The 10518-nt window shown below is 39.8% G+C and overlaps 1 protein-coding gene across 7 annotated transcripts in view; it reads left to right on the top strand.

Annotated features, from left to right (window-relative positions):
* RESF1 (retroelement silencing factor 1) overlaps positions 1–9563 on the top strand; it is a 34396-nt gene extending 24833 nt beyond the window's left edge. For 6 of the 7 annotated variants that reach the window (XM_068190876.1, XM_068190878.1, XM_068190875.1 and 3 more), the window contains 2 exons: positions 539–613; positions 1771–2971. In XM_068190876.1, the coding sequence (XP_068046977.1) occupies positions 539–613; positions 1771–1913 (218 nt within the window). In that variant the 3' untranslated portion in view covers positions 1914–2971. Of the gene's footprint in view, positions 1–538; positions 614–1770; positions 2972–9431 lie in introns of those variants that run through there. The other variant, XM_068190880.1, reaches the window with a different exon arrangement.
* Positions 9564–10518: the final 955 nt, after the last annotated feature.

The following is a 10518-nucleotide window of genomic DNA, read 5'->3' as shown; positions in this document are numbered from 1 at the left end:
AAGTCTTAGAGAATGAAATTGGAATACTTTAGAGCATGGCAGTTTCAAGTAACTCTGGGAGAAAGCTTTCTACAGTATTGTAGAAGTTAGCTTGGCTTGGTTGTGGAAAGTAGATTCCCTTGGCATAGTTACCAACGGTGATCTGATCTGTATTCACTGTTCACCTGGTTGTGCATAGTCTGGCTGGTCAGAGCGGGGAGAGATCTGTGACACTGAGGAATAGAGTGGCATAGGCCAGACATATCCTGCCCATAGCCCCCATAATCTTTGCCGTCTTTGCTTTAAACATCCATTTTTCCTTCTCTTCTTCCCTACCCCATTTTTCAACATTTTACATGGTGCATTCTGAAGCATATTATGTCAAATGTTGTATTTTATTTTTCTTAAGCTGTATATATCAACCCTTGGAGTCATTTTCATACCCAAAGGAAATTTCCTTTTGTGTGTGCTAGTATGTGTGTTAGAATTTAATGCTGAATAGAGGCCAAAACTTGTGATAAAGGAACCTCAGAAACATTTTTTGAAAATTTCTTTTTAGGTGTCAAGAGTAAAAAAGAAGATTGGTTAAAATGTGAACCAGTGAAGCAAAAGAAAGTGGAAGAGGTCTCTACAGGTGAAGTGACTCCTGAATGTCCCATTTGAAATACAAGTTAAATCCTCTTTGCTTGGTTTTAGATGTTGCTTTACAGTAGTAAACCTTAATAAAACGTTTAAAATTATTATTTACTCATTCTCCTGATTAAATGGATACCACAGAATAGACTTACAAGTCTCAAAGATTTGTGTATCTTTTTATTGCTTTATGAATATGTTGGAAATGTTGAAATTTTCCTGTGCCATTAACTTGGATGTAGCACTAGTAACATTTAGTAAATTTAAATACAGTTTTAAATTGTATATAAAGACTCTTTCATGCTTTATAATATAGAAAGTGATGTAGCAGAATCTACTGCAAAAACAGAAAGTGATTTTTAAAATAAATCTGGCTTTCACAGTATGTTGCTGCTGTCCACACATAACACCTGTGCTCACAAGTTCCAGGACCTGTGTGTCCCAGTAGTCTGGACAAGATAATCTGTATGACACCCAGAGGAAAAGTGGGGCCACTACACTATTACATCTTCCTCATTACTCTTGAATGGAAAATTGCTTTTTGGATGGTCTTTTATACCTTCTAGGGATCAACTGTCACAACAGTGGCAACTTTCATCTCAGGATCTTGTTTGTTCCATCCTTTGTAAATCTTGGGTGAGGTTGCTTCCAGCTGTCCTTGTTTCTTTGCTTTAGGTACCTCTCTAGCTCTAGTTTTGTTTTTCTAGTGGTCTAACAGGAAACAAAATGCATTCTGTAGCCTTGTTGCTATCTGCTTCTTAGCTTTAGAACTGAGGGCTTGCATGCTGGTACTTGTGTTGTGGTGTTGCAATTAACATAGTTTGCAACCTTTGCATCTTTTGTTGCTGTTGCCTGTGTCCTTGGGCTTTGGTCTGCCATCATTTTAGCTCTTCCTCTTGCTTCTTCTCTTCCTTTCACAAATGCATGCTTTCTGTCAGACCTTTCTTAATACTCTCCAAAAATCTCTCCTGTGAAGACACCCAAATAGCCATTTTGTGCTTAAAGATGCATTGGAGATTGTTTTAAATCTGGAATGCCTGGTGCTTTAGGAAGGAAGTTTGTGGCATCCTTTTTGACACTGGAAGGTCTTAGGTGCCACATGCATAAGGAGTAGAGTCCTTTGAGACTCTTGCTTTAACATGCTTGTCTGTCTTGCAGCTGAGGACAGTATTCCCCTTGATACAGCTATACAGATCCTGGAAGCAGATGGAGAGACTCTTCACATTCCTGTCAAAGACTCAAAAGAGATGTTTCAGACCTACAGGAAAATGTATCTGGAAAAAAAGATGCAAAAATCTTGATAGCACTCCTCTATCAAAGGTCTTACTGAGAAAAAAATGCCAACACTAAAGATGAATTTTTTTCTGTTTACTTCATGTTGCTGAATAATTGTAAAAGCCCACAGTTTTATGGTGGGCATTGAAAATTTCCTTCCTTATTTCCTCATATTTGTGAATAATTACCATCTTATTCTGTATTTATTGTCCAAATATTCTTTGGTGCTGTAAATGCTGACTTAAACGTATTGTTTCTTTTGGCATTTTTGATTCTTTTTTTTTTTTTAAGATAGAGTAGCTCATTGAATCTTGACCAAAAAAAAAAAAAAAAACCCACACTCATTTAAACATTCACAGCCTGTTTTCTTTCCTGATTCTCAAAACCTTCTACTTATTATACTTTCCATTGCTGGCAGTGGAAAAATATTTCTGCTGCAAAGGGACTGCAGTGGATTCCCAAGCATTGCACTTCTGTTTCCCACTTACAGTAGTCTGATGGTTTTGCTTCTTAAAAAGGCTTTCTGTTTTTGTAAAAACTTTTTTTCCTAAACTGGGAATAGAAATATAAACCCCTCAATGCAAGCATACAGATCAGGGGCATTTATGAAGTATTTATGCTGCTACCCAGTTTTGTTACATTTGTTTTTATGGAGCTTGTATGGACTGAACTCTGAGTTCTTCGTTTGAACACAGTGCTGCAGACCGTTAGTTTACTGAAGACTTCTCTTGCTTGTCTTTCTCTCTTTCTCTGCACTTCTGTCGTTGAAGTGCAGGGAGTTCGGATTCACTCTTGTCTGGATTATGTTGTTGAGTTCAGCTAGACTGTAATTAATTTCTTTGTTTATAAAGTGTTAGATAATGTTTGCTTACACATTCACTGTGACATAACAGTTGTATTTGTCATTGGCTATCTTTTGTTTAAGTGCCTTTTCACTGTTATTCAAAATTTAAAATGAAATAGTATTTTTACAGAGATTTGGTACTTGATTCTTTCTATCTTACTGAACCTTTATGCTGAACAAAAAAACCTGTAGATACTTTACTGAACAATTTTTATACTTGAAATAAACTTTTGAGGACTACATCTTGTCTTTTTTTTTTTTTTTTTTTTTTTTTTTTTTTTTTTTTTTTTTGTTCTAAAAATATGAAGTTGTACTTATTGCAGTTAGTTAAATAGGCATTGCCGATATTCCTGTAGGGGAAATGCAGCTTTAAAATAAGTGGTGGATCTTCTTTGTTAAAAGGAGGTAGTTGCAAGTTTATTAGTTTCTTTCTCTCTCTGGATGCCAAACTATTAATCTGTGGGGAATGTTGCCACTGGAGGATTTTGTAATAATGTTGTCAACTCTGAAAAGTTTTTTCATTTTCTTGAGAGTTTAGTTACATGTATTATACTGCCCTCATGAAGGAAGACTTATTGCAGCCTTAAGTGTACTCAGTACAAGCAACACGGAATTCCTGTCAGGAATTAATTCTGAGTTTTGTTCTGCACACTGATACATGAAGCTGACATAAATGCTTGAGTGAATTCTTTTCGGTAGGAAATTATTCAACCCATTAACCCATGATGTTTATGTTCTAAATATTTGTAGAAGTCTTCTCATTGATCTTGTGCATCCAATAAGCAAGAATGCCAGTTTTGAGTCCCAGTGGATGCAGCTGTGTCTTCTTCCTCCCTTATACCAAGAAGTAGATCTTGACTCTGTGACAATGTTTACATGATTTGTGCCTACACTGATTTGGTATGGCTGGGATCTTTGGGATAGACTTTTTGCTGATACTGGAATCTCTTTAGTAAATTGCTGTGGTTCATAAGTTGGCCACTATCCATTCAGACAGCTGTTGGAAGGAAAACATCTGTAAGGAGCAGTGTTAGTGCTGCAATGAGTACCTACAGAGAAACGCCTGGAGACCATCTGCTCCACAGAATGAGCACTGTGGATATGTGCATAAATGTCACATGTAAACACCAGACCTTATCGTGGTCATGCTGGCTTGACAGACAGATACAGAGCAGATACAACTGTCTCTAGCACTGCCTGTTTCACCTGTGGGCATCTCCAGCAACTACAAGATAAATGGGCAGTCACAGGAGCCAGCAAGAAAAACTTTCCATAGGGAAGCCTGATGCTGCATCTCAGCATTTCTGCTCTTCATCTCATGCAGCTAACTGTGGTTGAACCTGTTCTGATGTGCAAGTACATCCAATGCAAATTTCATCTCTGGCAAGACCTTAAACACCTGCAGACAAGATGCATGAGTCTCTAAACCTTAAATTTTAAAATGTTAGGATAAAAATATACTTTTTATAGAAAGAGTATGGGAAAGAGAGCACGGGACAAAATTGACATGTTTATTATTTGGAGGTGACTATTCAATACACACGGTAAGTTCTTAGGGTTTAATGGCTCTGTAAACTTCACTGATTGAGTGGACTTGTGCTCATTTAGTACTGTGATGATAAGTTTGCATACACAGTGTAAAGAAAGGCTCTCAGGGATTAGAAAGTGCAGTAAGATGAGAAGCCCCACTGCTGCCTGTGAGGGAGGCACTCTTCTGGTTTAGTGCAAGGGGCTTTCAGCTGTTCTGTACTCCTGGGAGGCTTTGTGGCAAGGGAGGTAAGAAACTGCAGAGAGCTGTTCCGCAGTGTTTTGATGAGAGCCTCACTCACTCCATTGTTCTGTGTGTTGGGAACAGGAGAAGGGCCAAAGGCATAGTTGATGAGAACTATACATGGATGCTATACCTGCAGGTGCTCTTTTCTATATGGAGCTGGTCAGAGGTCTTCTGGGATTCCAGCAGAAGAAATCCCTGTTGTCTTTTCGTAGCCCTGCTCTGCCCATTGCCTCAGTGAAAGAACTGAGTGTATTGCACCCTGCAGTGATTGCAAGAGGGGGAGGAGAGGTGCCTGGGGTGATGGAGTGAAGCCGGGCCTGGAATGGGGGAGAAAAAGTGCACCTTTGCATAAATAGTTGGGGGTTTTTGTTGTTGTTTGTTTGTTTGTTTGTTTGTTTTGAAAGAAAAATTCAAATCACTGCTCAAATATTTTTAATAATTGGAAATTAATTAAGTTAAATTCCCTGAGGCAAGTTTCACCATGTAGCAGGATGCTCTGCCTAGAGTGGGAGTAAAACAACTCAAACCTATTTGGAGAGCTCCCAGTGGTGAAGGCAGAACAAGGTGTCACACTGCTTCCCCCCAAAAATGAGCTAAAGCACAAGTACCAAAGCAAGTAAATCTACTTGCTTTACTTGGGAGACTTCGTCTGTGTATCCATGATAAGATACAGAAGGAGAATTCTGTTCTGAAATAACTGTTCTCCTGTCCTGACTTCTGTTACTCCAGTGGCCCTTTCATCAGGGACAGTTTTCTGTTAAAAGCTTGGTGACAGGGTGGATTAGCTGTCATCTCCAAGAGAGTGGTTGCCTGTTAGCATGGTCTAACACAGACTTGATTTCTAGCAGTTGTTGTTAGCTCCTAATTCTTTGTCCTTTTTGTGTCATGTCCTTCTTCATTTGCTTATCATCATTTGAATCTAAATTCTTGAAAATTAATTGCTGAAGAAGCCAATCCAGGTTTCTCTAGAGAAGGCTGACTGATTCCTGCACTCCCAGCTTTTATTTAGAAGTCAGCCATGAATGTGGCAATGGGTTTCTTTCCCTGATAAATCAATACTGTGGCCTGTGGAAGATGCCTCTCTTTTTTTTTTTTTCCCAGAGGCTCATTAAAATTATTATTAAACTGAAATTTTTTTATTAAAAATAACCCCTGCACTCATCCAAGAGGTTTTCGATAGAGCCTCTGGTACAAATGCAGAAGCACAGATGCAGAGAAGAAAAGCTGGTCTGGAGCGTGATTTGTAAACTGTTTGTAGACTGAATGTTTAAAGTTGCATTTCTCCTTTCTGCTGCACGTCAATGGCCTCATATCCTTTGTTTACAATTTCTGACAAATCCTTTTCCCTTCTCTCTGAGTTTTTGTAAGAGAAGCTGCAGGCAGTGGAGGGTCACAGAAAAGGGACCTTTGAGCTGAGATGGGCCGTTGACAAAATTGCCAAAGCAGCACAAACATATTTAGCATTTCTTCTGTAGCACAGAGACTGGTCAAATCACAGACTTACTATAACTGCAAAATGGTGAGAGAATTGCTGACCTGGAGATAATATATTTAGCTAATTGCTGATTTAACATCTGGTAAGGCCATAGGGTTGATGTTGCAAAATCCCAGTGCTCGAACCAGCTGCACAGCAAGAGAGAAGGGATCAGTTGTCTCTGGGTGAGCCTGGGGAGCTGACTCCTCAGGAAGGCAGCTGTGGGATGTGGATAGAGTGGGGGGATGCCTCTGGGACAGACTCAGAGCTGACTCCCCAAGAATGAGGAGCAATCTGGCTCCATAAATGAGCAAGTACAGAAGGTCACAGGTCACTACAACCTAGAGGATGAAAGGGAAAATCAAATATCAAGAGGTAGGCTTAGCAAAATAGGATCAACATTGAAAATCCCACTGTCTGGGAATCCACAGCTGCAAAGAGAAACACCTCCATGCCACCTTGACACATGGGGACACCTGTCATTAGCGTGGACCCAACAGCTGCATCTTGCAGACCCTCTTGAATTGGGACAACTCAGGATTTTGGGGTGCTTGTTATACTTCTCTTTGCTAATATTTATCATACCTGCTAGGTTTATCATAGTTCCATACTTGTTAGGTTTAGGCAAACATAACTGGCATAATTGTGTTTTCCTTGTGTTTGTAGTACTTGAATTTATCTGGCAATTTCTCAGAGCAGGAGCCTGCAAGCTGTGGGGCTGGATCCTGGAGAGGCAGAGGCACTGTGTAGCTACAGAGACCCAGTGTGTTCAGCCTGTAGAGCTGTCTTTGAAGCCTGGAGGGGTATCAGAGGGTACTTGCATCACTCATAATAAATCTCTAAGGGCATTTATTCTGCCCTGCACAGACAAGAAACATATTTCTACCCTAATTTAAGGAAAAGCTAGAGTCTCCTAAAAGAAAGGGAAATAGACTCTGCAGTCACTGGCTAGCAGTGGGGAAATAGCCTGCCTGGGAATTACAGTAACCCAAAAGAAAAAGGCATTGTTGTATTAAAGGCTTAAAATTATGAGAATAAAATTATTGTAAAAGGAGGATTCAGAAAGGAGAAATCACAGAAGAACTGGATGAGAAATGGCAGAAAGTATACAGAAAAAAAAAGTTTAAGCTGCAGTTATGTTCAATGAAATTACAGTGTAGTATTAAACTGAGCTCTGGCTATCACCACTAAATCCACTAGATGACAGTGTGGAGACTGCATTCAGCGCTACAGCAACATCTGTGTGTTTTTTAAGGGCCTGTTGCCACTGTCTTGCTGCTAGTTTGCAGTGTGCCTCTGCTCCCACCTAGGGGCTTCACCCCTGTCAGTGGAGAGAAGGTCACCTTGGTCAGTACTGTAACACTGGCATGAAAGAATTGGCCATCATTTCTCTGGCACTGGCTGTTTTTTCCAAAGCCTAGAGGTCCAGGGACTTGGCTAGGGGGAGTGGTAAAGGAAAGTGATCTGAAGGATGGAGGGACACCTGCCATCTCTCTGCTGTGCTTTGCTACCAGGCATGGAGGGGGACAGACTTTTTAGCAGAGCCTGTTGTGACAGGACAAGGGGCAATTAAAGGAGTTTTAAAGGGTTTTAAAAGGGAGAGGCTACATTCAGACAAGATAAAAGGAAAAGATAAGTGTGGTGAGACAATTACATAGGTTGCCCAAAGAGGTGGTGAATGCCCCATCCTTGGAAACGTTCAAGGTCAGGTTGGTTGGGGCTCTGAGTCTCCTGGTCTTTGTGTGGTGGCCTACCCAGAACAGGAATGTTGTGGGTGGCACACACTGGTCAGAGGGCACTAAACCATCCCATTGCTGGCAGTGAGGCTTAGCTGATCAGCCCTTCCCTTCTGCCGGGTCTCTCCCCTGTCAAAAAAAGATGCCTTAGTTTGATAGACATGAAATATTAATCTGTTGTGCCATTTATTCTAGTGCAGCTTACCATGCACTGGAATCCCAAAGTGCCCTGAATTTTGTCTTAGCCTCTTACAGATGCCTTGAAACTGGCATTTGGCAGTTGTCCTGGTGATTTCATAACACCCAGGATTTTAGGATTTTTGATGCATATGCTGCATAAACTTGGCCTTATATGGGATAACATGAAATTCCACGAGTGAGATTTTGCTCTGCTTTTTCTTTCCATCTAAGGGAAGATTTGTCAGTCTAATTTTCCTTACTGCCTTTTCTGTGGCTAGAAAGAGGAAAAGAAATGCCATGAGTGATCTCACTTAATAACAACCAGTCTTTCATGGCCTTTGTATCAGGCAACTCTGTTGAAAAGGATTTAAAAATCAGCATGTCTGTGAATCTTTCTTTTCTTCTAAATTAACCATATATTGCAATTTCATAAACAATTATTTCAGTCTCTTTACTTCTCAAACACAGTATTATTTATCATTAAAGGCTGCTTTGAACATAAAACTATTAGGATGCCCCTTATTAGAGTGGCTTACTGCAGCTCTCTTTCTAATGAATTTTTTGCTTTATGACTTGCTGGCTGAGTTTGGGCTCTTACTTTAAATCACACAATTGATTCAGTGTTCAAAGTCAGTTTATCAGACCGTATCTTCATGAAATTGCCTGCCAGCAGAGCAGCCAAGGCAATGAAAAATTAGGATGGAAAACAAAGTAACCTTGTTTTTATAAATTGTCAAACGTTTGGGCTTTGCTTCTGCAACCCTTAAATGCAGAAGGGTAGGGAGCTTCTGATGCCAGCCCAACAAAGCCAAAAACAATCCTCTGGAGTGGCACTGCTTCCTTCTGGAAGGGACAATGGACAGCCTGGGACTGGGGCAGCTTCTGTGATGGGGTTGTCACGTGGCTGGCTCCCTTTTCCTAATTTTTCAGGGAGATATCTGCAAATGCCTATGCTGTAAATTCATTTGGTCAGTGGAGTGCACAGGGAAGGTGTCAGGCCCCAGGAAAGCCATTGCTGATGCTACGAGCAGTGCATGTGAGTCTCCTCACCTGTCATATAAAACAACGTAGCAGCAAAAGACACTTTACAAGATATCACAGTTGAAGTGATGATGAAAGTCATCATTGGAGAGGATGATGTTATGGTGGATACTTCAGGAAAAATGTTTGTCTTTTCTCAGCTAGCCTGGTCTTACCTTGGTGAAGCAGAAATCGAGGGACGCCATGAGGGAGACATTTAAAATTTTCCTGGGCACATAGCTATATATCAGAGATCTGAAGTCACAGAATCATGGCATCATTTAGGTTGAAAAAGACCTTTAAGATGATGGACTCCAATCATCAATCAGCACTGCCAGCCCACCACAAAGCCACAACCCCAGGTGTCACATCTACATTTTTAAAAAATCTCCAGGGATGGTGACCCAGCCACTTTCTTTTGTTCCTAAAAAGTCAAGGGCAAAAGCTCACCTGCCCAGGGATCAGACAAACATCTCATCACCTTGATAATCAAATTTATCTGCTTTTATTTTTCAGTGCATCAGTCACAGCAGCTCAGCTGGGCCAAACTTGGTATTACACATACCTCAGTGGCTTGTAGGCAGGGACAGAATCTGACCCTTTAACAGAAGAAAATTCCATGATGTAAAATCTCTTGGTACTTATGGATTAAGAATTACCATGGTAAGTACTTCCTGAATGTGCAAGTGCTTAATTTGGGTACTTGGACAAAAATTAAGCACCCAAGTGCTTAATTTGGGTACTTGGACAAAAAAATCCTTGCACTGTGATGCAATATAAACTTACAAATACTTGACTGTGCAATGCTGCCAAAACAATTTGTAATTGTCCAGCAGAACAAAGAGTTAAATAAGTAACCAGGAAAAATCCTGATTTTGAAAGAAATATCTCATTTTGCATTTTCTTCTCAGAGAGCATAATTCATATTAAATATATGTTAGATCTTTATACCAGTTTTAGTCACTTTTTAAAATACAAATATGAAGTGTTTTCCCTTCAGGGTTTTGTTCTGGAAGTGCTAAAACTTTGCATCAAACAAATCAGCTTGAAATTGAGCAAGGGTAACACAGTTTGCTCTAACTTCTCATGAAACTACAGTAACACAGACCAAATTTTGATTTTAAATGAGGTAGTGCAGCCCCACTTGGAGTCAATTTGTTGTGACTGCTAACAGAACTTGATTCTATAACCAATGAATGCTGCTGCACTGTGCAATAATCACATGAATAACTTCATAGGACCAAATCATATTATCTGAAAAATAGCTGTTAATTTAAAAAATACTTTAGAGTGATTTGTCACATGAAGCTTTTCCAACATTGTGCATTGCATCTTGGATGTTGCTTTTGAATAACCTGAGATGCTCACTATAAAACAGAATTTCCTGGTCAGACACATTTTCCATAACACTATGAAAATCCTGTGGCTCCCACAATGAAACATTCATCTTTTTAAAATAAAGAATGCACTGGATTGTGTCAAGGAAACCAAGACATTAAGAAAATGGACATTGACACTCTAATTTGTATCATACAAGACACTGCAATTGGCATTTGCAGTTAATTGTAGAAGTCCTTCAGAATGAAACATTTTGGGTAATTTG

The sequence above is a fragment of the Anomalospiza imberbis genome, chromosome 5 (assembly GCF_031753505.1).
Source record: "Anomalospiza imberbis isolate Cuckoo-Finch-1a 21T00152 chromosome 5, ASM3175350v1, whole genome shotgun sequence".
NCBI classification, from domain to species: domain Eukaryota; kingdom Metazoa; phylum Chordata; class Aves; order Passeriformes; family Viduidae; genus Anomalospiza; species Anomalospiza imberbis.
This window is presented reverse-complemented; position numbering and strand designations above follow the sequence as displayed.